Below are 27,825 nucleotides of genomic sequence, written 5' to 3' on the forward strand. Positions count from 1 at the left end.
ATCAACCTCCAAGTACACCCAAAGAGAACATCTTAGCCCCACTGAGCACTCTTGATAGTCTGTAAGTGTGACAGCCTCAGCTCTGTAATGGCACTATTCATGTCCCGCAGTTGTGTGCACCACCCTTTCCAGAAATTTAACCCATTAAATACTTTCTTCATGTTTTCCCTATCCTTGTATTGACCTTTCAAGGAAGGCTTCACATCTGAAAGAAAGTATCCTGCAGAATTTGGTGAATTTGCATAAAACTCTAAAAATAAAGACAAATTTCTGTGGGATAGATGGTATACTACCTTCTTCAAACTCCATTTTGTCTTTCTGTGATTTAACTTCATAAGTAGATATGATGAATTCAGCCAATTAACTTCATAAGTAGATATGATGAATTCAGCCAATTAACTTCATAAGTAGATATGATGAATTCAGCCAATCAGTAACATTATTAAGTGCCTACTTTGTCCCAGGCCTAGTGCTAAGCACTGGAGATACAAAGAAAAGTAAGACAGTGCCTGCCCTCAAGGAGCTCACATCTAATAGGGAAATAACATGTAACCAACTATATATAAACAAATTATCTCTAAGATAATTTGTGCAGTGGGTAGAGCACCTCCCCTGAAGTCAGAAGGACCTGAGTTCAAATGCGGCCTCAGACCAAACAGTTGACACTTACTAGCTCTGTGACCCTGGGCAAGTCACTTAACCCCAATTGCCTAAAAATAAAATAAAAAAATTTTAAAAATAAGATAAATAGGCACAAGAATTAAGAGTGACTGGGAAAGGCTTCCTGTAGGAAGGTGGATTTTTAAGCTAGGACTTGAAGGAAGCCAGGATGCGGAAATGAGGAAGGAGAACGGCCAGTGAAAATGCCCAGAACTGGGTACTGGAGTGTCCTATGGGAGGACGCTGCTGTCACTGGGGAGGTGAGGAGGCTAGGTTATGCAGGGCTTTGAATGCCAGACAGAGGATTCAGTTAGAGTTGTTTTGTTCTGTTTTTTAATATTAATTTATTTTGATTTATCAGTAATCACTTCCATATGCTTTTGAGTTTAAAATTTTTCTCCCTCTTCCTCCCCATCACGCTCCCCAAGATGGCGCACAATCTGATATAGGCTATACATTTACATTCATATTAAACATATTTTCACATTAGTGATGTTAGAAGTAAAAATTAAAACCAATAGGAGGAACCATCAGAAAGAGGAAACAAAACTCAACAGAAGAGAAAAAAAAATAGCAATTCACTTTCCGTAGTTCTTTTTTTGGGTGTGAATAGCATTTTCCATCACAAGGCCTCTAGAGATGTCTTAGATCCTTGTATTGTGGGAAGGGTTAAGTTTATCAATATTGGTCATCACACAAGAGTTTTGTTTTTTTTAAACAGAATCATTGCATCCTAGATTTAGAAGCCATTTTATCTTGTTGAACCCCCTCATTTTACAGATGAAGAAAGTGAGGGTTCAGTGGGTAGCAGAGTTCTCTGACTCCAAATTCAACCAGCATTCTGTTCACTGAACCAAACATTGAAATTTTATATAACAAAAATGTTTTCATTATTTCATAAATTCTTAGAGAGTAAGGAACATGATATTCTATACCATGGGTGTCAAATGCAACTCTTGAGAGGTAGGAACTAGATTAAAATATAATGGGAACTGTTTAATAAAATAGATAAAAATACATTAACATATTGATAACATTACATTTTAAATCTTAAGTCAGTATGTGGCCACCGGGATGCATATGTATAGATTAATGGCCCCATTTCTGTTTGAGTTTGACACCACTATTCTACATCATTAACAGTTTTTGTTGCCTAAAACGTAGCTATAATTCAGAGGTTGGATTGTATAAATCACATCCCCTAGGGATTGTACAATATAGTGGGATCTGTAGTCCACATTTAAAAGCAAAAAGTCATCTCAAGTGTGTGTGGAACTTTTATTTTTAGACAAGCATGTATCCTAAATGTGTCACATACTAGGTTATAAATAATGTTCTCATATTTAACCCATTATTAAAGCAGCTGTCTTTTACACAAGCTGATATTCTCTTTGAAATCCTTGAATATTGAATTTGACTGAGGTCTAAAATAATGAAAACATCTATCATTAAATGGATATTTTAAATAACCAATGGATCATCTCAAAATCTCAGATTTGGAGAGGGCCTCAGAACCCATCTAGACCAGTCAATAAGCTGAACTTCTCTAAAATATCACCAAACATCATCATTGTACCTTTGCTTGAAATCCTCTTAGGAGGGAGAGAGTCCCTACCTCTTGGATCAGCCTATTCAACATTTGAGCAGCTCTGTTTATTAGGTGGTAGACTCATTAAGGGGGGACTGGTGGTGGTGGTGGTACCTGAGTGCATATATTCATTGTAGCATAGATTTTCTGGAAAGACTTTCTGATAACACAATTTATCCAAGCCTGAGAAGGTATTTATTAAAGTACCTTAAAAATGTAGCTATGACCAATAACAAGATAACCACCTAGCTGTTATAAATTTTCTATTATAAAAGCATTTGTTGCTCTTGATATTTTTTCCAGGTAAGTTTATCGTAACTCATTGTTTTGTTTTTACCACCACAATCTAGAATATAATTCTTGAAATACTGCGATAAGTTCATGTTTTGGGCCTAAAATCAAGGCAGCTTTATGAACGTACACATAGGACAAAGATTAGATCACTATGGTTTTGAATATAGCAATTTATTCACTCATTCTTTTCTTCATTTGGTTAGTTAGCACTAACCTACTTTTACTGTATAGATTGATTCATGTTACTTTCCAAAGCACTTTATAAATCCAACTAATTGACTCTCAGGAAAGAAAAAAAGCAAGAAAATGGGACTCTAGGCTTCTGGGTTTGGTTTGAAGTAAAGACTGAAGGACCAATAGCTATAAATGAGCTTGACCTTTTCTTCTCACAAGCCATGTAGCCACAAGTTGATATTCTTTATTACAGTTAAATTGCAAAGAACTCTCAACATTTGTTTGACTCTAGGTCTTCAGCTATGATTTTTCGTTGTGAAAGCTACAAGAAGAATGGCAAAGAACATAAGAGAAAAGTGTCTCTATTTTTAAAAGAACTACTCTCTCCATTCTCGAAACACATTTGGAGTTGCATTTTCAGATCAAAGAAGCTGAAAGAAATATTGCCTTGACATGTTTCAGGCAGCTGGTGCACAATCTGCATTCAGCAAGTTAGGATTTGTGTTTTATTTTAAATTGTAGGCTTGAAGTCTGCAGAAAATGCAGACTGAAAAAACCCTTCCACTTAGCTATTTTCAACTTAAAATAGCTCTAATGCTCATCAGAATGGCAAATTCTACCAGAAATTAATTTATTCCCCCTTCTCCTGGACCTATTTCTCACCCCCAAGTTGTAGCTTTTAAATAAGTAATTTTTAAAGCTTTTGCAAATGGTTACATCTTATTGTTTAGCCCAAAGCCACTTTTGAACTCCTGAACTGGTATGCCATCTGAATTGCTAGAATTTTATACTATGAAGAAAGAATGGACTATATAAAGCTTTTCTTTAGACCATTGATTTTGAAATGCGGAAGGGGAGGTGTCAAGCCAATTAAAGTCTATAAAACATATGATGGGGCGGTTTTGTTGCATAGAATGCTAAAAATTTTGCAGACATTTACTCAGATAATAAGAAACATTTCTATACTTAATTTTTTTAAGTTTGGAAGAGAAGATTGGCAACATCCTGGTTGTTTTCTTTTAGCCAGACTTCTAGAATATCTTCATATACCTTTGATTTCAGTAGAATTTTAAGATGTGAATTATTTTGTAAGGAGTAATGTCTTTTGAACTTAGAAATAAAACTAGGAGGCAAAAAGATCTGAAAATTTGATGGCAAGTGGGAAAATTGAACTTGTATTCCAATCAAATTTCCTTAATTTCTCAAACATTATTATGGACAGACGATCACATTAATGGATTCTTTTTTCATTCTTTATTTCAAATTCTATACACCTCGAACATCATGAAGCTTGTGTGTTAATTTTTATTTCTGGGTTCTTTATGCCACGTAAGTATTAGTCACATCTAAAAAGAAGATTTATCAGCAATCAAATTTAAGAAAAAGCACGCCAAAGGCACCTCAGAGTCAACATGTTTGATACTAAGATCATCATTCTTTCCCCCCAAACCCACCCCTTTTCCTGATTATCCTATTTATATGATGGGTACCATCATCCTTCCCTGAACCCAAGTTTTCACCATAGAGATCTTACTTAATTCTTCACTCTCATTTACTCTCCGTATCTAACCAATTGCCAAATATTGTTCTACCTGTACAACCCTTCACTCATTCACCCCTTTCTCTCCACTCACATCACAGTCACCCCAGCTTGGGCCCAAGTTAACTCTTTACTGAACTATTGTAAAACCTTCAAGGAACTCAAAACTACCTTATTAAAGTTTGGTGATTAATGCTAAGGGAGTTATATCCTCAGTACTGTCTAGGCATCTATGTTTTTAACTCAATGTAAGATGAATTCTAATCTTTCTAAGTTTTTATACAGATAGCATTTCTATATGTCAGGGTTTTGTGACAATCACTGTTAGATCTTTTCAGAGGTTTAAGATTAGTTTATATTAAGATCTCATTCAAATTATTCTATTTGTAAGAGAAAGTCATCTGCAAAATAGTTTCTTTCTATGTAGGGCATTATTTTCTAGACTTGTTTAGGGTAGGAGAAGCTCTAGGAAGGTCTTACTAATGTCTGTTATTAAAATTGAAAATAATTATACCTTAAGTTTACCCTGATTTTTTTTTTTGTAGCAAGTTGGACACTGAATAAAATACTGAGTCATTTTTCTATAGGCATTCCAGTTATTTAATAAATAATTTATAGGAAAACTATAACAGTGTAAGAATTTTACACATGAAATCATAGTTTAGGAAAGCATGAACCAGAAAGAAACTATTACATTTATATAAACATCCTAGGTATAAAACGGAGCAATTAAAATCAAAGAATTAAATCTCCAGACTGATAATTTCAAGCAGAATGCCTTTTTTTTTTGCTAGAATATTAATTGATGAGAAGCAGTGCTCCAGTAGTGAATAGAAAGTCAGTCCCAAAATAGGAAGACCTGGGGTTCAAGTCTAGTCTCTGAGACATACTTTCTGTGTGACCTAGGGAAAGAAATCACAGGTCCGATCCCTATTCCTTATTAAGGGATATGAATCACAGAATTTGAGAGTCAGGTGGGAACTAGTTCAATCCATATCCAAAAAGATACCCATCATAGCATACCTGAGGAGATACCAATCAAAAAGTATTTATTAGAGCCAATTGTGTTGGCTAATACAGATACTGTACTAGATGCTGGGTATACATATACAAATATAAAAATAAAATATTCCCTGTGCCCATAAGGAGCTTATATTAAATTAGATGGGGAAAACAGTATGTACAAGTTAACATGCAAGGCAATTGGAGGGAGGGCAGAAGGGAAGGAAGCATTAGCAGCTGAGGAGAATCATAGTCTTTGTTGCTCTCAAGGTGGAAGATGGTGCTTGAACCGAGAGAAATGAAAGATTCTAAAAGGTAGAGATGAGAAGGGAGTACTTTCCAGGCACAGGGGACAGCTTGTAGATAGGATCAGTGATAGGAGTTTGTAATACTATATGTGAAGGGCCAGGCCACAAGTAGCCCAGTTTAGATGGACCACTAAGAGTTAGAGGCAGGAATGTATGTGTCTGGAAAGCTGGACTGGAGTTAGATTGTTAAAGACTTTAAATGTGAAGTAGAAGCATTTGCATTTTTGTAGTGAAACTATTCAGAATTGTGATGCTTATAGAATCTATAATTGAATAATTCTTGGAACTTTTTTTAGCTATATCCAGTTGTATTAGTTGATCTCCAAATTTTATGTGTGTGTGTGTGCATCTGTGTATGTATATAAATGTATATAGCACTTTAGCAATCACAAATTTTCTTTCTAAAATGTAGTGTCAAGGTTGAGTTTCAGTCTTTATAGAATTTTTTATTATTCACTGATAATATAGGTAGAGTGACATCAAAAAATAAATCTTTTGGGAGGTAATTGTTTTTCTAAAAAGATTATAGAGGAATTTTAAAACAAAATATCAGTGTTTTCTTTTGGGGATATTTGAGAGAAATACAAACCTTTTAAAAAAGATTCTTTATGAAATAGATTTAAAACGAGTCTCATAAGACTACTACATTTTTACGTCTTTAAAAAAGGTCTTAAATGTCAAAATATTTGGGACACGTTTAAAATGAACAAAGTTGAACAGTTTTTTGCTTTTGGTAAATGAAAATTGTCATAATGGTTGTGACTAAATTTTATCACATGATTGAATGAAGACTTCATATGATTGCTTTTTACTGTAAAACAGCCTTTTTTTAAAAGATTTTTTTTCCCTTTCAGATAAATTTACGACTCATCTTAGTGAGTGGGAAAACTAAAGAATTCCTGTTTTCTCCTAATGATTCAGCAGCAGATATTGCAAAGCATGTATATGACAATTGGCCAATGGGTGAGTAGCCTTTTCTCATGATCAATGTTAGATTATGTATATTTTTTATAATTTAGAATAACTGGGATCATAAGACTTATGTTGGATGAGCTGATCTCTAAAGTTCTTTGCATCTCTAAATCATATGATTCTATGTCCATTTTCTTTTTTTTAATTTTTAGTTTTCAACATTTACTTCCACAAGATTTTGAGTTCCAAATTCTCACCCATCTCACCCCTCCCCCCACCCCAAGATGGCATGCACTCTGAATACCCCTTCCCCTAGTCTGCTTTCCCTGCTATCTCTCCCCCGCTTCCCCTTCTATTTTCTTGTAGGGCAGGATAGATTTCTGTACCCCATTTCCTGTATTTCTTATTTCCCAGTGGCATGTAAAAACATTTTTTTTTAAACATGTGTTTGTAAAACTTTGGGTTCCAAATTTTCTCCCTTCCTCCCTCCCCACCCACCCTCATTGAAAAGGCAAGGTATACATGTGCAGTTATAGTTCCATAGTAGATATGTGGTGAAAAACTAATTCTATTTCCCTTAATCCTATCCCACCCCACCCCCCATTTATTCTATTCTTTCTTTTGACCCTGTCCCTCCTCAGAAGTATTTGCTTCTGATTACCCCCTTTTCCAATCTGCCCTCTTCTCTATCATCCCTCTACTCTGTTGTCCACTTCCCTCCTATTTTCCTGTGGGGTAAGACAGATTTCCATACCCAATTGAGTGTGTATGTTATTCCCTCCTTAAGTCAAATCCTATGAGAATAAGATTCACTCATTCCCTCTCAACTTCCCCTGTTTCCCTTCCACAGTAAGAGCTTTTTCTTTTCTGTTTTTTGTGAGATAATTTACCCCGTTCTGCCTCTCCCTTTCTCCTTCTCCTAGTATAATTCTCTCTCACCCCTTAATTTTATTCTCCAGATATGACCCTTTCATCTTCAACTCACCCTGTGCCCTCTATCTATCTATCTATACATACATACATATAATTTTTTTCCCTCCAACTACCCTAATACTGACAAAGGTCTCATGAGTTACAAATATCATCTTTCCATGCAGGAATGTAAACAGTTCAACCTTAATAAGTCTCTTATGATTTCTCTTTCCTGTTTACCTCTTCATGTTCCACTTGAGTCTTATATTGGAAAGTCAAATTTTCTATTCAGTTCTGGTCTTTTCATCAAGAATGCTTGAAAGTCTTCTATTTCACTGAATGACCATTTTTTCCCCTGAAGAATTATGCTCAGTTTTGCTGGGTAGGTGATTCTTGGTTGTAATCCTGTTTCCTTTGCCTTCCGGAATATTATATTCCATGCCCTGTGGTCCCTTAATGTAGAAGCAGCTAAATCTTGTGTTATCCTGATTGTGTTTCCACAATACTTGAATTGTTTCTTTCTGGCTGCTTGTAATAGTTTCTCTTTGACCTGGTAGCTCTGGAATTTGGCTACAATATTCTTAGGAGTTTTGCTTTGGGGCTTTCAGGAGGAGATCAGTGGATTCTTTCAATTTCTATTTTGCCCTCTGGTTCTAAAATATTAGGGCAGTTTTCCTTGATCGTTTCTTGAAAGATGATGTCTAGGCTCTTTTTTTGATCATGACTTTCAGATAGTCCAATAATTTTTAAATTCTCTCTCCTGGATCTATTTTCCAGGTCAATTGTTTTTCCAATGAGATATTTCACATTGTTTTCTAATTTTTCATTCTTTTGGATTTGTTTTACGGTGTCTTGATTTCTCATAAAGTCACTAGCTTCTAATTGCGCTATTCTAATTTTTAAGGAAGTATTTTCTTCAGTAATCTTTTGGACTTCCTTTTCCATTTGGCCAATTTTGCTCTTTAGGGCATTCTTCTCTTCATTGGCTTTTTGGACCTCTTTTGCCATTTGGGTTAGGCTATTTTTTAAGGTGTTATTTTCTTCATTATATTTTTGGGTCTCCTTTAGCAAGCTGTTAACTTGCTTTTCATGATTTTCTTGCATCACTCTCATTTCTCTTCCCAGTTTTTCCTCTGCTTCTCTTACTTGCTTCTCAAAATCCCTTTTGAGCTCTTCCAAGGCCTGGGACTGATTCATATTTTTCTTGGAAGTTTTGGATGTAGGAGCTTTGACTTTGTTTTCTTCTTCTGGTTGTATGTTTTGATCTTCTTTGTCACCAAAGTAAGATAATATAGTCTGACTCTTTTTGCGCTGCTTGCTCATGATCCCAACCAATTACTTGAGTTTTAAACTCTTTGTTAAGGTAAGAGTCTGTTTCCAATGTGGAGAATGTACTGTCCCAAGTTTCCGGGGGGTTTGTACAGTTGTTTTCAGAGATACTTCTAGGGACCTGAAAAGTGTCGGTTGTTCCAAGGTGCTGTGATAAGGGGCGAGGTATTTCCTCTCCACCACCACAACAAGCTCCACCACTCCAGCGTTCCTCCTTGCCAGCGCTCTTCCTTGCCCCAGGACCGCCCCTCAGAACTGTGACTCAGATCCAAGCACGGGCAAAGCAAGGGATTTCTGCCTCAGCCCTGGCAAAGAGATCCTTGCAATCCCCCTCTGATCAGCTACTGGATTCCCTCTCAGTCTGTGGGCCGGAAGCTCAGACGCAGCTGCTGCCCTGAGGGCACGCTCTGGACTTGGGGCTGAGACCTAGCTTCTTCTCTCACCACGGTCACAGACTTTTCCCACTGACCTTCTAAGTTGTCTTTGGTGTTCGTGGGTTGAGAAGTCTGGAAACCACCACAGCTGCGCGTGATTCAGTCCTCTGTGGCCTGCTCCAGGGTCGCTGAGGCCTGCGTACCCACGCTGAACTGCGCTGCTCTCCCAGCCCAGCGTGATATACCTTTCCTATCAGCCATCCAGGTTGCCTTGGGCTGGAAATTTGTTTTACTCTGTTTTTTTGTGGGTTCTGCTGCTTTAGAATTTGTTTAGAGCCATTTTTTATAGGTAGTTGGAGGGGTTTGGGGGAGAGCTCCAGCAAGTCACTACTTTCCCTCTGCCATCTTGGCTCCGCCCCCCCTCTATGTCCATTTTCAAGGGTAGTGTCACATTAAGGGAACTGAAATAACAATGATGGCCATAAAATTCCTTTTTCTGACAAGCCCTCCTAAGAGCTTCACAACATAATTTGGTGTAAAAATGGCCTGATCTCATAACCTCCATTTGGAGTTCCCCTACCTTGATTATATCTGTAACTTTGCTTTATACTTAGAATTGGTGTTAGACTACAGCCTCTAGCCCAGAAACAGAGGTCCTAAATAACTAGCTAACCAAAGCCTGTGGCAGTCCCATCAATCTTTTTTTTTGGTTTTGTTTTTTTTGTTTTTTGTTTTTTTTTGTTGTTGTTGTTGTTTTTTGGAGGTTTGTTTTTTTTTTTTTTTTGGTGAGCCAGTCGGGGTTAAGTGACTCGCTCAGGTCACACAGCTAGTGAGTAGCGTGTGTCTGAGGTCGGATTTGAAAGTCCCATCAGTCTTTAGGAGTTGACGCAACTCCCAAAAGATCTTGTTAGAGCCTCTTTGAAGTTTGTCATTTTTCTATCCCACTTCGTATTGTTGATGCTGTTAGTTACGGTAGCACAACCAGAATGAGTAACAGTCTAGTTCAACCTTAGAACTAGAAACTGAGAAACCTTTCCTGTTCAATCTGTACTTTCTATGTACAGGAAAGATATTTATTAAGTCTCTCTTTTTGTACTTTTTTTTTATGAGAAGAAGAGTTTTCTTCTCTCCCTGTGGAAAATGGCTGTTGAGATAGTTGTCACTTTTTAAAAAATAAATACCAAAACATAGTAAAAAAGAAAAGAAAATTTAAATATAAGCAGAATACTTTTTAAAAAATTGGAGCAAATTGACCGTTTCTGTTACATACTATTCAAAACTATTTTTCGAAGGCCATTTGTAATTACAGGTTAATAAGACCTTTCCACTCTGCAGAGTCATGAGGTCAGGAAATCTGTTAGTTTCTCCTTTGTGTTTTTAAAGAGCCAGTTTGAAGCAGCCCACTTCTTAAAATAAAACTAAAACCTCTCTTTGGCACAAAATCTCCATTTTCTGTTAAATTTTTTTCTGTAGTAGATCTCTTCCCCCTCTGAGATTCTCTCTGCAATGTGTCTCTAATCTGACTAGCCTCTTTCTTCTGGACTTTTCTAAGCCATTTTTATATGAGAGACTGAGTAATATGACTTTTTTAGCTGATTTAATTTAGTTTCATGAGCAAAGCTAGACTTTGAAAAATGGGATTTTTAAGGGCAAAACTTTTAATGCAGAACCATGTCTGTATATAAAAATTAATCACTACTTCGTCCCTCTGCCTGTAATCTGTAGGTGTGTGTTGGTCCCAGAATTCAAGCAGTTTTATCTAAGACAGAATTTGCAACTCACTTAAACAACTTTAAGCATAGGGCTGTTGAAAGGCAGGGGCAGGAGAAATATATATGATTGGAAAGTAGGTGGAATTGGAGCCAAAGAGGTGTTGTATTTTTTGGGTGTGAGACAATCAGAGTTAAGTGACTTGCCCAGGATCACACAGATAATAAGTGTCAAGTGTCTGAAACCAGATTTGAATTTAGGTCCTTCTGACTCCAGGGCTGGTTCTCTATCCACTGTGCCACCTAGCTGCCCCTGGAGTCAATGAGGTTTTGAAGGAATGAGGCTGAGTGAAATTAAAAGAAAAATAATTGAAGAGAAATCATATGAAGTATGAAGAAGAGACTTAGGAAAATATTTTGTCATCTTTTTTGAAGTCTGCCCAGCCACTTGTCCAAGCAATTCTACACGGAACCCTTGTATTATGTGTATATAACTTATTCCTGGATGAATTTAAATATTTTCTTCAAAAACCTGCTTTTATCTTTTACTTTCCTTATTTCTGCTAATGTCAACACCATTTCTCCAAATCTTAACTTCTCCCTGATGCTGATATCCAAATTAACAGTCAAATTTGTCTGTTCTACCTTTGAAATGTTCTTCCAGTCCCTTCCTTTCCATTTCCTCAGTCACCAGCCTAGTTTGGGTCCTCATTTTACTTCTCTTCAGGTCTGTTGCACTGACTTGCTAACTGTCTCCTTTCCTCTAATTCATTCTGTACTTTGCTGCCAGAATAGTCTTACTAAAGTATAGCTGTGATCAAAGCATTGTCCTGTTATATACCTTCCCTGGCTCCACGTTGCCTAATACGATAAAATTCAAATATAGCCTGAAATTCAAAAGCTTCCACAGACTGGTCCTAAAACTGCCTTTCTGTCTTTAATTCCCAGTACTTTCTTTCAGCATCCTCTTCTCCAGACAGAGGAGCAGCTTTGAGGCTTTTCCTTTTGCTTAAAATGTCATCACCTTCTTCCTAAATCTCTCACAGTTGATAATTTTTAAGACCTATCTCAAGTTCTAGCTTCTCCATGAAGCTTTCTCTAATTCTGTTTCACCTCAGGCAAAAATCTCCACTTCAAAGAAAGAAAAGATTACTTCTGTTACCTGCCTGTCATGATTGATCATGTTGAGGACCTAAGTTTATAAATCATGAATTGTGCTATACAATTGTGAGCTGTTATTATTTTTTGGGTGGCTAGTGTCAGGCCTGGAGTCAGGAAGACTCATCTTTCTAGGTTCAGATCTGGCCTCAGACACTTAAACTTTGCTCATCTGTAAAATGAGTTGGAGAAGGAAATGGCAACCTTCCCTCCACCCCCTCCAAAAAAAGCCCCTAATGGTGTCATGAAGAGTCAGGCACGACTGAACGGCAAAAATTATTGCTTTTATTTGTATCCCTCTTTTGGCACTTGTCACATTCTTCCTTGTTTTCACATTTATTTGTGAACATATGTTATCTCCTTTTTTGGGGTGAGAGAAATAAATGCTTTATTCACCTAGTTTCTAGACGTTTGGTACAATGAGTATGTCCAAGACTTGCCTTTTTCCATATCAGAATTTGGATCAATGACCTTTTGATTTAGAATAATTTTGTTACTGATGGAAGCAGTAGACCTTCCATTTCATTGGGTCACATCATTTAAACAGATTGTGGCTAAGTCATTAGGGACCACAGTAGAGCTTTCAACATTTTTAGGAGTATTGGAGAGATTAACGTTTTGTTATAATTTCATGTAGCTTTCCTGTTCTTTTTAGTTATTAACAGTGATAAATCTTTATGAAAACCATTGGATAATAATGCCTTGTATTTGTATAATACATTGGATCTAGAAAGCATTTTCACATGCTAGCGTATGCACTGTGCTACTCCTTGGAGAGAGAGAGAGAGAGAGAGAGAGAGAAAGATAAATAAGATGCTTTCCCTGTTGAGATAGAGCTTATGGAGTCTTATATTCATATATATAAGTGACGATAGTGAAGAATAGAACAGCATGGGTGTAAGAAAGGTACCAAAAAGTGTTATGTAAAGTCCAAGGAAGAAAAGATCAAACAAGAAAAGGTAATCTCCATATTACTTGTCTTGAACTATATTGAGAGCAGAAAGGAGTAAATCTTTTTCATTAATAATTATCTTTGATCCAAGTAATATTAAAATTAGTTTGTTTGTTTTTTCCCAGCAATCCTTGACATGTGGCCAAGGAAGCTATTTTGAGAATTTGCTGCAAATAGTCTATAGAGTAGATAAACCACACATCAGTAAGTGAGAGTATTGATGCCACACCAAACTTTACAAAGTATTTGATTCCCATCCTTTCACTTTCACTCCCACCCACCAGGTGGAATCTGATACACACACACACACACACACACACACTCCACACACACGCACATACACACACACACAGATCAATATGAAGTAATTTCAGGAAGGAGAGAGCACTGACAACTGGAGGTGAGGAGAGGAATGGGAAACACCTTCCATGAGGAAGCCTTGAAGGAAAAGGAGGTTTCTATGAGGATAGGATAAGGAAGAAGCTCATCTTTTAGTTCTGTTAACTTGTATTCTGACCCAGTAACATACATAACAATAAGTACAAAAATAAGAATTAAAAAAAAAATCCAAATTCATATAATCCTATCTTGTCTAATATAAGAGATAGTTCATAATAGAATAATATATTCTCCTTAGTAGTTTGTGAATCAGTTATTGATATTAAAAATACTGTGATTTTTATCAGTGTACAAAAATTGGGATGGGATGTTCACAATAAAGTCAGTCCTACCACTTTAAAACAGTTTATAAGCCTACCATTATAGGGCAGCATCAGGACTTAAGCCAGAAGTAGAGTAACTTTTTTTCTATGAAGGGCTACTGAAAGAAATCCACCAAGATCCATATATACATAAAACAACAGCAACCACCAATTGTAGGTTTGTTGTTGAGTTGTCCACCCCATCCATTCTTCCCAGAGAAACATAAAATAATTCAACTTATTTCTTAGGTTAAGAACAGGGAACTTAGAGCACTGTACTGCTTAGTGGAGAGCAAGTTAAATAGTGAAACAGAAAGATGGCTTTAGAGAAAGACATTGAGTCAGAAGAGGAGGGACAGACATGAGCAGATGAGAGAGAGAGGCCATAGTCTTCTGGCAGCCCAGCTTCACCTTTACCTCATAGACCCAGGATGATCAAAATCTGTTTTCTGTGGGAAAATGGGCCTCGCTAGAATACCATGTTTAGCTCATCTCTGAGGGGCATTTATGCACTATCCGAGTGCTTTCTATGTTTTCTGAATCTGCTTATGAGCTCTAAAGTGCTGAGGGTTTTCTGTATTTGTCTATAGACTTCTTTGAGTCCTTTGCCTCTTCTGCATCATTCTTTATTGCTACCCAATGTAGTTGTAGTATCTTGAATACTTGTATAGGAGCTGGGAACCCCTTTTATCCATATATGTGAAAACCTAGACATGAGACATACCTAATTCATATTTGAAGATTTCCTAGAGTAAATCTATGTAGGGCAAAGAGCCAAAACAGAAACTGACTTTCTTGGGTCAAGCTCTAGGATCAGTCATTTTAAAATCTCAGAGCCATAGAGACACATTTTTTTTCCTTACAGTGCAATAATTTTTCCATTGCAATTCTGTGTCATGGTTTATTTACCTACCTTCTAATCAATGGATGGATACCTTCTTTATTTTTCTATCTTAGGAGGTGCTGTTGCTATGAAAATTTCAGTTTATAGTGGATTTTTTGCCCTCATGTCTTTGATTTCCTTGAGAGCCATACAATGTATTTACTTTTCTCATTGTTTTCCAGACTAGTTGGATCGATTCCCATTTTTATCATCAGTGTATTAGTTTGCCTGTCTTCCTGTAGCCCCTCTAGCCTTTAATTATTTCTGTCTTTTGTCATCTTTTTCCAATTTGCTAAGTGTAAGCTAAAACTTCAGAAATGTCTTAATATGTATTTCTCTTATTGTTAGTGATACACTGTGCATGACATTACACCCTCCCCATATCTATGCCTTTGCAAAAACTGCTAAGACTTTTCCTTGTTGCATCTTGCCAGTTTGAAACTGGGTCAGAAAAATACAATACTCCCTACCTATCTTTTGGAGTTCATATGACTAATTCTCTGGTTTCTTTTCAGACTGGGAAGAAGAACAGGTTAGCAGTCCAAACATTCTTCGACTTATTTATCAAGGACGATTTCTACATGGAAATGTGACACTAGGAGGTAATGACATCATTTTTTTAATAAGAATTAACCGTGAGTGGTAGGATTTGTTTGTGGGTTCTTTTAGGTTACTTTCTGTTTGTTTGTGGTATGGCTCTTAATATTTAATATTTTGCTAAACCTAAGTATTTAAACTCTTATGAATCAGATTCCTTTCTGTTTTAGTTAGAAGGCCGTATGGCGTAATTGGAAAGCTGTCGTTTGAGAGGCACACTAATTATATGTCAGGGCATCCTGATTTTGTTGAAGTATTTTTGGTAATTTGTTGGAATAATATTGTGGTCATGATATGATAAGAAACAACTTAAAAATCATAAGGAAAGGCCAGTCTGTCTCTAGGGTAGAGTTCTTGTGAGGAGCAAAAATAAATAGGTTTTTGCAAATGTTTGTAGAGATATAGCTTAAGGGTGCCACCTTGTGGTTCACTTTTGACCTATTCTCTCCACTCACATAGCTTCAACCACAGTTTACATCCTTATCACCTCTCACCTAGATTATTGAGACAGCCTTTAAATTGGTCTTCCTGACTCTGGTTACTCCAGTTCATCTTACACATTATTGCCGCAATCATTTTCCTTAAATATGGGTCTGACCTTGTGACTTCCCACTCAGGCAAGTCCAACAGCTCCCTGTTGCCTCGATGGTAGAAGGTAAAACTCATTTTTGCCTTTTAGAGCCTTTTACAACCTAGTTTTATTACTGAATGATGATCTTAACCTCATTCATAGATAGTGAAGAGAAATCAGAAACTGAAAAATGGCCATAGAACTAAATGAGCATTATGATTGTTGGAAACACCAATGCAGAAAGCCAGATTTACTCCATATTTGTGATATTATCCACAGAATAGCGAAGTAATTTACTGTGAAAACTTGAAGAACCTGCAAAACTTTTTAGGAGCAGTGCCAGGACAGTGATTCTTTTAACTACCCGCTTAGAAAAATGGTAGTAAGGGAAGAAAGATTAAAATGAAATTTCTTCATCATTTACTTTATTTTGGTTTATAGAAATCGGTTTGGTCCAGTGATTGTTTGGATTTTTAGCTTGTAATCAGAGAAACAAATGTATCCCAATTATAATGCCTAACATTTTTCCTAATTTAGGGAAAAAATGTTCTCAGTTGTTGCTTTCCCCTTTAAAAACAAGTATATGGCTAAACTTATCTGACATGAGCCAAATCAAATGAGGTAATATGTATGAAATAAGTAGCTTTAAAAAGTGTAAAGCATTATATAAATGTAGAGGATGTCGATTTTTTTTTTAAAGAAAAAGCTATGAATTCTACCTTTAATTTCCATGGTTTTATAATTCTAATAAATAAAAACTTATTTTCTCACAAGATTAACCAATAGTTGTCAAAAGATAGGTATCACTTAGGTATTGTAGTTTGAAAGTCAAGCATGGAACGGTTAACATGTGAGACTGTTGTTCAGCACCTTCTGGTTTTCAAAATAATTAGATGTTACCTTTTAAATAATAGACTATAAGCTCCACAAGAAAAAGGAAAACATCCACACAATGCTAGCACAGTGGCTTATATATATTAGATGTTAAGTAAATATTTATTAAGAATGAGTGAGTGAGATAATTTTTCTTGTTTGTTGGTCATGAGACTATATTTCATTTTTAAATTGTCATCTTTTAAAGATTTGAAATTCTATTGTGTGGAAGTACAATCATCTTATTAAAGCTCAGTAAAAGGCATTAATCTAATTAAAAAGATAGTTTCAATTCTCTTTAGCCAAAAAACAAATTTACTTTTAACAAATTACTCTGTTTTCACACAGCATTAAAACTTCCTTTTGGCAAAACAACAGTGATGCATTTGGTGGCTAGAGAGACATTGCCAGAACCAAATTCTCAAGGTAAGCTGTGAGCTATGTTTTAGAGAAGGGTCTAACTATAGTCACATGGGCAAGCATTCAAAAATATCATGGTTTTCCTTGGACTTTCCAAGGGAAAGATAGGAAATCTTCAGTTTATGAATAGTTTTTGTCAAGCTAATAATCAAATGTTCTGGGACATGCTAGTATTTTTTAAAAAGCATTTATTATAGTTCTTTAGTACATATAAATTGTTGTTCAGTTGTTTTCAGTCAATGTCCAACTCGTCGTGATCCTGTTTGGGGTTTTCTTAGCAAAGATACTGGAGTGATTTGCCATTTTCTTCTCCATTTCATTTTACAAATGAGGAAACTGAGGCTTGATTTGAACTCATAACAATGAGTCTTCCTGACTCCAGGCCTGACACTCTAGCTACTGTGCCATGGAGTTGCCCAATACGTATAAATACAGAATTTAAAAGTTGTGTTAGGTTGATCACTATTATGTACCTTGGATGAGGTATTTTTTTTTTTTTGAAACCAGTTTCTAGCTTGTAAATAGGTCTTCCGTTCATTTTCCACAGGTCAGAGGAACCGTGAAAAGACTGGAGAAAGCAATTGTTGTGTGATCCTGTAAACACTGATGTTTCTGCTAAGTGTGGTGTAATATATAAGTCTTTGTCTTTCATGCTGCTGGGATAGAAGAGATCCAACATTGCTTCAGACATGCTTAGGAACAGTCTGTAAATCCATGGAACTGAAATATTACATGAACACTGTTGTTGCATTCTCTCTTGCAAGAAGAGATTCAAGAACATTTTCACTATGATTTTTTATTTCTAGTTATTTTTATGTTGAGCAATCTTATAATTCATTGGTTTTTGAATGCAGTCAATCCAGGAAAACAAAAAGTTAACGTGTTACCTTCCAGAGCAGAAACCATTTTGCTGCCATAAAAAATCTTCATCCAGAGAACTAATAAATCAAGCGTTCCAAATGCAATTTGCACTAAAAATGGTTGACATTATTTCGTTATTTTCATCAATAGAATTTGTAACTCTGTCCATGACACCTAGAAATAATCTACTATAAATTTCATACTGGAAAAACACTCAGCAATTAATAATGTTTGTTAATGGCCAACTTTTTCTTTCTTTTTAACGGAAAAGGGGCAGGAGAAAAATGGAAAATAAACTTAACTGTTCAGTGAATTCTACCAAAGTTAACCTTGGTGGTAACACTGGCATAGGATACTAACTAAACTGAGTGTGACTCTGTTTTAACTGCAACAAATGAAAAAACAATGTGCCTGTTATTTAAAGCACTCTGTAGAGGGCTGTTTAATTGTTTTCATTATGATGTGCACTCTTTGGTCATGCAGTAGTCGAGTGCTTGTTCATACAGCACAAATAGGGCAAAGAGTGTGTTTCCTAGCCTTAATATGGGAGGGGTAATTTCCTGTAGTCCATAGGCTTTTATTATTGTGCATAACTATTAGAAAACCTCATCTACTGATCAATTTTATGTATTTGAATATCAGCAAATTGATGGTTTTTTTCCAGTAATCTTTTCTCATCTGTACCTTAGTGTCCAATGTCATGCTTACTCATTAGTCATTTCAAACAAATTCTTAATATTAAAAAAAAAAACAACCTTTTTGCCATAGTACTAGTTTTGTTTATGTAATCTGCATTTGGTATTAGTGCTTGCAATTGTATTAAAATCAAAAGCTGATTTTTAAGGCATACATGATTTAAAGTGATGCCATCCTTTTGTTTCATACCAATAATTTAAAAGTTGATATGCTCAAGAAATTTGCACAGCACTAAAGCATGAGCTAGTTTCATCTAAATCTGTAAAAATATAAAAGATTTTATATTTTTTCACTGGGAAGAAATTCTTCCTGGGTGAAATTACAAATATGTGTAGAATATATTTAATAAAAATCTTATAAAATACTTAACTATAGGATTTAAATATAGATTGGCGTGTAGTATAATAGAACAATATTCCATATAAATAGCTTTAGCCTTCACAGAAATTAAAGTCACAGGCTGACATTGTGTTCTGTATTAATAAGTGTCCACAGCCCTTAAACATACATGTAAACGTTTCCAGATGGTCAACATCATTTAAATGTAATCAGGTTATTTTATTCATTGTTATCGCTTTGATGAAAAGGCTTTATATGCAGTAGATCTACAAAAATATTGTTCATACTGATCAGAATTAAATTTGTATAGAGCAGAGTTTTAAAACAAATTGTAAATAGTACTAAACATTTTCTTTCTGCAACCTGTACTGATAAAATCCTTCTGTAAACTAAATAAAAGAATATTGTAGTGCATTTGGGTGGTAATTTTAGAGGTCCTTGATTAGATCAATAATTGGTTAAACAGTTCTCATCATGGTTAAAACTATGTTTTCTATTGGTATTTTCTTCTGAATCTTGTTTTTTAAATTACTTAATATAATATTATTTAGTTTGTGATGTGTTCCCAATGCATTTCTTTGGTATTTAATCTGATTTATTTCTGCACAGTGACTACAATGAAAAAGTTTATGTAGTCTGTGCTCTCATTAAAAATATTATATTCATAGATACTAAATATTTATACTTTTTTTTTTAACTGTAGCTTGCACAAGAATCCTATCAATGTGGCCTAACTTGGTTAGGCAAGTGTCCCATTCAGGACTTTTGTTGGACTATTGCAATAGTCTCCTAACAGGTCTTCTTGCCTCCATTCTCTCCCTACTATAATTTATACTTAATTGTATAGCTGATCTAATCTTTATTATAAATTATGTCCTGATAACTCCTCTTGTGTCTATACCTCCACCTCCTACTCTGTGTAATTCATTCTTAACACTGCACCTAATCTAATCTTCTTAATGTAAATGTAGACCTCCAAACAGTCTTCTGCGTTCTGTCTTCATTGTTTCCATATTGGTTGATCCTTTGCCTGGCATTTGAGGACTGCCATGGTCTGGCACCACCATACCATTACCGCTGAACATCAGATGCAGACCCTTTCACCTGCTTTACTCTCTGACCAAACTGGACTACTCATTGTCTCTCAGTCTGGCACTTTTCTGCCTCCGTACTTTTCTCAAGCTGTTCCCTAGGTCTGTAATGTCTTGTCTGTTCTTATTCAGCTTTTGAATTTCTGCCTGTCCTTTAAAGTCCAACTCAAATGCCACCTTCATGAAATTTGTTTCCCTACCCTCCCTCCTCTAGTCTTTAAAGCCATCCTCACAGAGCACTTTGTTTTGCTACCTCTCTAATGCACTTATGTTTTATTTTATATTATTTTTATCTGTATTTGTATATTTCTCCTCCCTCTCCTAAGACTAAGCTCCTTAAGGGCAAAATTTTGTATCTTCTTTAGCACTTGGAACAATGGTCTACCAACATTAGGCCCTTAATGTTTGTTGAATTGGAACTCACTAGTTATTTAGAAATTGGTGGGGCAGCTAGGTGGTGCAGTGGATAGAGCACTGGCACTGGTCAGGCACTGAGTTTAAATCTGGCCTCAGACCAAACACTCGACACTTACTAGCTGTGTGACCCTGGGCAAGTCACTTAACCCCAATTGCCCCCCCCTTCCCCCCAAAAAGGTTGCTAAATAGGAAAAAGAAATTAATCAATAGAGAAAGAATTAGCATACTGAGATTTAAATAATAGGTATGCTAAATGAGCAAATTTCCGTAGTTATTAAAGTACCCACTTTGTGCAGATCAGTGTTCTGAGAACGAGGAGAGATGTATTAGTTGAATAAGACATGGAGCCTGCCCTCACAGAGTTTACAATATTAATGGGAGGATGCAACACATACATAACTGCAACACAGAACTATGTTCCTCATTCCATTTCGTTTTCAAAAATAAATTCATAATCAATATTTAGGTTAAAATGCAAACACCAAAAAGTTTTCTTAATTTAACATACTGTAAGATTAGTACAAGTACCCCTTTAATATTTTGTGTTGCATCAAAGTTGAGGTATGATTGGATACAACTGTGGCCGCATTGCCAAAAATGGCACCTCAGTTGTCTAATGGTTTGAGTTTCACTGGAACCAAAGTAGTAACACCAGAGATTTATAGGCATTTAGTTTATCCAGTATGAGTACACATCCTTGAGCTTGGTGTTTCAATTATGCCTTATTGTCCTTGAATAGTTTTAGCCTCCTGTTGGAATAGATAAGGTTCCCAGAATGATAAGGATCTTGGTCTTCACAAAAATGTCAGTGTTCTTCTGGAGTCAATGTTAACTGTGTGGTTTCTGTTTAACAGAAATTGTATCTGCTCTTGACACCAAAAAGGCTAAAATCTAGCATTATCCTGCATATTAAATAAGGCTTACCCCTAACACTGAATTTTAGTTTTGATAGGATCACCTTGACCAAAGTTAATATTTTTCTGTTAGCTGAGTGTGGTGTGTAATGTTTAATGTGAAATGAGATTAAAATTTACCCCTCTGGAATAATTTCCACATACACTTTTGGTTTATTTTCTTCATCTTTTTCCACCTTCTATTATTTACCATTTTTCTTCCTTTTTGCAATTCTGCTAGTCAGCCCTTTAGAAAAATTCACCTTTGGTGCCAGTTTCCATTAACTCAGGAACTTTGATAATTGAACCCAATTAAAAAAAAAAAAGTAGAATTTTTCAATTCCCGCATTCTATTAACATCTTGACTAGTTAAGTGTATGATATAATATTGTTTGGCTCATGGGAGTTTGGGATTTAATCTGAGTTACCTGTTATGCAAAAAGAGATGTTTTTCTTTTGTGGGCTGTAAGTTTTTATATAGAAAGTGAACATACAAAGAGCTTGTCCATTTTGGTTCTACCTTTAAAATTCTTTAAGCTTATTCCATGTAGGTCTTCAACTCTTCCCATTATTACTATTGTTTGGTAACATGAAAGCCTAATTGATTAACCATAGTGGATAACATGGAAGATTTGGTTTGATATTCAAAACTACCGATAAAGTGGCAAGAACAGGAATGACTTAGAGGAGAAATCATGGACAAAACTAAGTGGAAGAATTCTTACATAAGTTAAAATAATACTAAAATATGGGAGTGACTTTGGGTTGTAAGGCAAATTGTTTTATGCTCTGACAGCCATACTTCTCAATTTCCTTGTTCATGTGGTTAAACATAAATTCACATACATATTCTAAATTAACACTGGAAAGAATTTTAAGTCAAAAATAGCAATAAAACTTTGGGACTTGCCAACAAGGCTCACTTAACTTCTCCAAATGGAAGAGCCAGCATCATAAAATTACAGAATCATAGAGGCAGAACTCCTGAATTTGGATCCTAACTCGGACAAAGTTTGTCCGAAAAAATTTGGATCCTAACTTGGATAAAGAGAATCAAGTCACTTAATCTTCCTGAGCCTCCTCAGCTTTATTATCTGCAAAACTGATACACCAGTATTTATGCAGTACTACCTATTTCATAGAGTCGTGAGAAAAGTGTTTTGTAAAACTCAGAGGCCTGTGTAAATGTGGGTTTTTATTGTTGTTGTCATTGGCTTAGGGATGGAGGGACCTCAGAAAGAGGTATTCTAGTCCTACTCGCTATTCAAACCGGTTATGTGGTCTATGACCTCTTCAACAAGTGGTCACACAGTGACTAGCTGGACAGAGATAGCCCATTCTGCTTCTGAAGAGTTGTAAATATCGGACACAAACACCAACACTTCCTAAGAAGTTTTCTTTGCTACCATTATTTAGCTGACCCTCTCTGATTGGCATGCCACTGCTTTTTTCAGTACCACTCAGGAGCAATTTTGTCCATTGGCTTTAATGGTTTTCCACTTTAATTGATATTATTTTTAAAATTTCTGTCAAAGGAATAATTGTGAACCTAAATGTCCCTAGCCTTGCCTTCCTCCTCACTTTTTCTGCCTTTCTTCTCTCTGCCTTCTCAGAGTTAGTGTTATCTTCCCACTTTTCTTAAAATTCACAAATCTCTGCTTTGTCCTTTTGGTCAATTTCTTGGTTTTGCAACTCTTTTCCCCTGTGTGCTTTTTGACTGTTTAGTCTGAGCCCCATTTCCATAGTTTCTGGTACATAGGTAATGTCTAACTCCACTTCCACCCTGATTTGGTAATACTTTTGTCTTATCGTCAGACCATTATCATGGTACTCCTCAACTGTGCTTAAGAGACTGATGGGACTTGTATTCAACTGCAGTTGAAGGATCTTGCTATCTGCTGTTGCATCTTTGCTCTCTGGTGCTTGGATACAGTTTCTTCCCCATCTCCGAGTCTGCATATCTGCTATGATCAGATTTTTCTCTTTAAGAGTGTGACCCTTCAAACAGAAGTAGAAAAAACAAAAACTTTAAGGTTTCTCTATTCTTATTATTCCAATTTATTGAAGATTGAAATGTAAAGACTTCATTCTAAAGAAAAGCTCTAGATTTGTCATTTCCAACACTTTTTCACTAAGAAGTGTATCTTGTCTTTGAACTTTATTATCCCATAAATACATAAACTATGAATTATGAAATACAAAATATGAATTATGAAATAAATGAGTGTTAAGAATCCAGTTAACAGTGGTCAGCTACCATATTTTAATGAATTAGAACTAAAAATTAGTTCTAATTCTATACAGAGGAATTTTCATAAATCACAGTTTTATGTTTTTCTCATCTTCCTTCTCTCAAGTTCTAGTTTTATCTTTTTGTCAAAAATGTATATGGATCAGCTATTTGGATTTCATAGATGCTTCTTTCCCTTTAATTCATTTTAAGGATATTTTTGCTATCCTTATTCCTCTGTCTAATGCTAAGACCACATAACTGATAAATTTACATATACAGGGATATCTGCAAATTTGAGAATGTATATCTCTAACATTGATACTAGAATACATCTCATGTCTAGTGGTCCTTTAAGGAAAAAATGGAAGACTTACCCAGATCAAGGTAGGGAGAATGCATTGTTAGTGGGGAGCAGATGAGCCAGTGGCCCCTCTAATCAGTCTCTTTTTTTTCTAAATCCATTTTCTAACACCCAAAAAACACCATCAGTAAACCAGTTCCATTTCCTTTCCAAGCAGGCCTTATCTTGGACCACACCTATGCATACAACTTAACATACGTACACATCCATGTTTTAAAAATGTACCTATTTCAGAAATAGTTAAGTTCATAGTTTTTCAACAGTAGAAAGATCATCCCTGTCAGGGTTCTATTAAAAATCACAGAAATCTCAGTTTGAAGCAACCTCGGAGGTCATTTTTTATAAACTTTATAAACAGGAATGTCCTTGATAGCTTCTCCAACAAACATTCATCTAGCTTTGCTTCAAAAGCTCAGATAAAGCGGCACTACACTCTCATCCACACCAGCCTTTTCCATTTTGGTATGTTAGGAAATTTCTCCTTACAGTGAGCTGAAATCTTCCTCTCTGCAATGCTCATCTGATACTCTTAGCTTTACCATAGGCTCAGTTCCTTCAGCTAGTTCTTGTATGACAATCTTGAGGCTTCCTATCAATGTTTTTCACATCATCAGTTTCTCTCTTAATTTTGTGATGACCAAAATTTAGCATAATATTCTCATTTGTGGTTTGACCCAAGTAAAATGGAACCTTCTGTGTTTTGGACACTATTTTTCTTAATGTAGTCTTAAGATGGCTGTTTTCTTGACTACCACATCTCATTATTCATATACGTTGAGCTCATAGGCTACTAACCCTACCCCATCCCTCAGATCTTTTAAATATGAACTGCTATTATACTAGAAATGGGAATGGAAGGGGGATTTGCAACTACAAAGAAATCACCATTAATAGGGAAAAGAAAGTTGAGGAAGCAGTGTAATATACGAAGGCTGCTGGAAATCCAAAGGAAAAATGTAGATTGGAGTAGGAACTTAAGTCATACCAGGACTTCTTAAACTTCTTCCATTTGTGACCCCTTCAGCACTTCTTAAAGTGTGGGTTGTGACCCTATATTATATATTATGCCTTTTTCACTGTGAGCCCTGGGCTCAAATGAGATGGGAAATCCTCCCCACACCTTGCCCTTCTGTTTAATATTTTTAGACAACAAAAGGCAGATAACCCTCATAGGATTATCTTACATATCCAAGAAAAGCAAACTCTTCACTAAGGAGTGCAGGGGTGGAAAGTGGCTTAAGAGTCCCAGATCATAGCAACAGTATTAGACCCAGACTGGAAGGGTCAAGGTCTGAGGTTTCCAGATTTACCCTTTACATACAAGTCAGAAAATCTCTTAACACCACAACTCTCTTCCCTTTACTCTGACTTTTTGGGAGTGGAGATGGAGGTAGGGCTTATGCCTTCCTCAATTAAGATAGATTGTAATTGGCAGGAGCTATAGTATCATCCATACCAAAATCAGATTTAACTCAGGCCCTTCCTTTTCTGGGGTTAAAAAAAAAAGACCTACTGAATAACCCAGCCTTCTTGTTATCCTAAATCTGATGGCTGTAAATCTTCCTAATCTAGGTAATCTTAAGTATCTAATAAATACCAGAGAAAACCTCCTTTGTTAACCAATTTGAAATAAAAACAATTGAGCTTTTCCAAATATTCTTGGAAAAACCATGAGAAAAGGGCTCTCCAATGTTTGATCATTTAGCCACTCAACTGTATCTCCAAGGAACATTTATTCACTTCCTCCCACCAAGCTTTGATGTCACATACTAAATAGCAGACCTTGGATGAGGGCATTAAACTTAACTAGAGTAAGCAATGGAACAGCCAACTTCCTAATCCACCTAACCACGACCCATCTGGTAGATGCTGAACAGTAGATGGTGGCTAGTGCTTCCAGAAATTGTAAGTGCCAGAAATAGATTCCACTTCTGAAAGGCAATTTGTATTGGACAGAGCACTGGCTTTGGAGTAAAAAAAAAAAAAAAAAAACAACAGAACACCAAGATGGATTCAGATCCTACATTTGCTACTTAGTAGCTATATGACCTTGGACAAATCAAGTCTCTGGTAAGTCTTCAGTTTCCTCATTTATAAAATAAAGGGACTGGACTAGATCAGAGGTTCCTTAACCAGGAGTCCATGAATTTTTTTTTTTAAACAATGTAACCCAAGAGCCCTTGGATTATTGGAGGATCTAAGCTCCCTTATAAATCCACTCTAAATTCTATGATCCAGTGAAATACAGGCAGCCCTAAAACTACCTGAGATAGCTTCAGAAAAATAATCATTCAGTCCTAGGCTCATAAAATCTGAGAAGTAGAAGGCATCTTTCCATGTCGTCTAATTAAACCTGTACCTAAACAAGAATCCTTCCAAAAATGCCCTAGATAAATGATGATTCAGCTTCAGCACATAGCTCTTTAGCTACAGGGAACTCATAATATGTCCCAAGACACCATTTTCCATTTTGGGAACTTCTCTTAGCAAGGTTTTCTTTAAATCAAATTTGACTCTTTTAAGCCTCCTCCCATTCTTCCTGGTTCTGCCTATTTTTAGCCAACCAAAACTGATCTATCCCAATTCCACATAACAGTTCTTCAAATACTTGAAGACAATGACCATTTCCCCCCAGCTCTTTTCTTCTGCAAGTTAAACATCTTCAGTTCCTTAAACCTAGTGGCATCTCTTCCAATCCGCTTACCATCTTTCTTGTCCTCCTTGGGACTTACTCCACTTTGTCAATGTCCTGCTGAAAATGGGATTCCCAGAACTCAACACAATTTCCCAGGTCTGACCAGAGCAGAGTATGTAGAAGGACTACTTTTGTTTGTTTTTTGGACTCTATCATTCTATTTATTAAGACTAAGGTCTCATTAGTCTTCATTAGTGGCTACTTCAAATTATTATTCAGAGGCAGCTAGAAGGCTCAGAGTCTGCAAAACCAGAATTCAAATGTGGCCTCAGGCACTGACTAGTTGTGTGACCCTGGGCAAGTCACAAACCATTGTCTGCCTCAGTTTCCTCATCTATTAATTGGTGATAACAACACCTACCTCTTAGGGTAATTATGAGGATAAAATGAAATCATATTTCCAGTACTTAGCACAGTGCCTGGCACATAGTAGGCAGTTAATAAATGTTGATTGCTTGATTGTAAAAGCACTTTACAAACCTTAAATCTATGTGACTTGATTGAGCCTTCTGGCCACTAAAATTCCCTAACCTTTTCCATAGGAGCTGTTGATTAGCTATACCACTCCTGTCTTGTGATTGTGCAACTAATTTGTTGAGCCCGATGTAAATCCATTTCTCTCTATTAAAATCTAGTTTATTAGATTAAGGCCATCATTTTGGTTTTTTAAAACTTTTTCCTAATCATGAATCTGTTATCTAATTTGTTGACTATTTTCTCCCAGCTTTGTGTCATTTAGCACATTTCAGATTTCAGGTACTATACGTATTCACAGCAGAGCTCATTATCTTTGCCCCCAAATCTATCCCTCTTACGTATTTCCCTATTTCTTTTGAGAGTACCATTGTGTTTCTAATCACCGGGGTTTATATCCACAGAGTCATACTTGATTCCTCACTTTCTTTCATGGCACAAATCCAATCAATTGCCAAGTTTTGTCAATTCCACTTCCATAAATCACACTCTTCTGTTTATTCACTTACCCACTCTAGTTCAATCTGTCAACCTTACTTGCCTGCACTATTGCAATAGCTTTCTAATTGGCCTTCCCGTATCCAGTTTCTCCCTTTCCATTATCTTCCACATAACTTGACAAATTGATAGTCCTAAAGCACAGGTCTAACCATATCAATGCCTGATTCAATAAACTCCAGTGCCTCCCTATTACTTCTAGGACCAAATAAAAACTTCTCTGTTTGGCATTTAAATGCCTTCAACCTACCTTTACCAGCCCTTTTAGTCATTATTCCCCTTCACACACTCTATTGTCCTGCCAAATTGC

General features: G+C 36.1%; 1 protein-coding gene across 1 annotated transcript in view; it reads left to right on the forward strand.

The window, feature by feature from the left end:
* Positions 1 to 19,267, forward strand: part of UBL3 (ubiquitin like 3) — a 100,244-nt gene extending 80,977 nt beyond the window's left edge. Inside the window, exons 2-5 of the mRNA XM_027835169.1 lie at positions 6,421 to 6,529; positions 15,012 to 15,098; positions 16,886 to 16,963; positions 17,505 to 19,267. Coding sequence (XP_027690970.1) covers positions 6,421 to 6,529; positions 15,012 to 15,098; positions 16,886 to 16,963; positions 17,505 to 17,557 — 327 coding nt within the window. The 3' untranslated portion in view covers positions 17,558 to 19,267. The remainder of the gene's footprint in view (positions 1 to 6,420; positions 6,530 to 15,011; positions 15,099 to 16,885; positions 16,964 to 17,504) is intronic.
* The last annotated feature ends 8,558 nt before the right edge of the window (positions 19,268 to 27,825 follow it).

The sequence above is a fragment of the Vombatus ursinus genome, unplaced genomic scaffold (genome assembly GCF_900497805.2).
Source record: "Vombatus ursinus unplaced genomic scaffold, bare-nosed wombat genome assembly UNPS02014813.1, whole genome shotgun sequence".
In the NCBI taxonomy this organism is placed as follows: Eukaryota; Metazoa; Chordata; class Mammalia; order Diprotodontia; family Vombatidae; genus Vombatus; species Vombatus ursinus.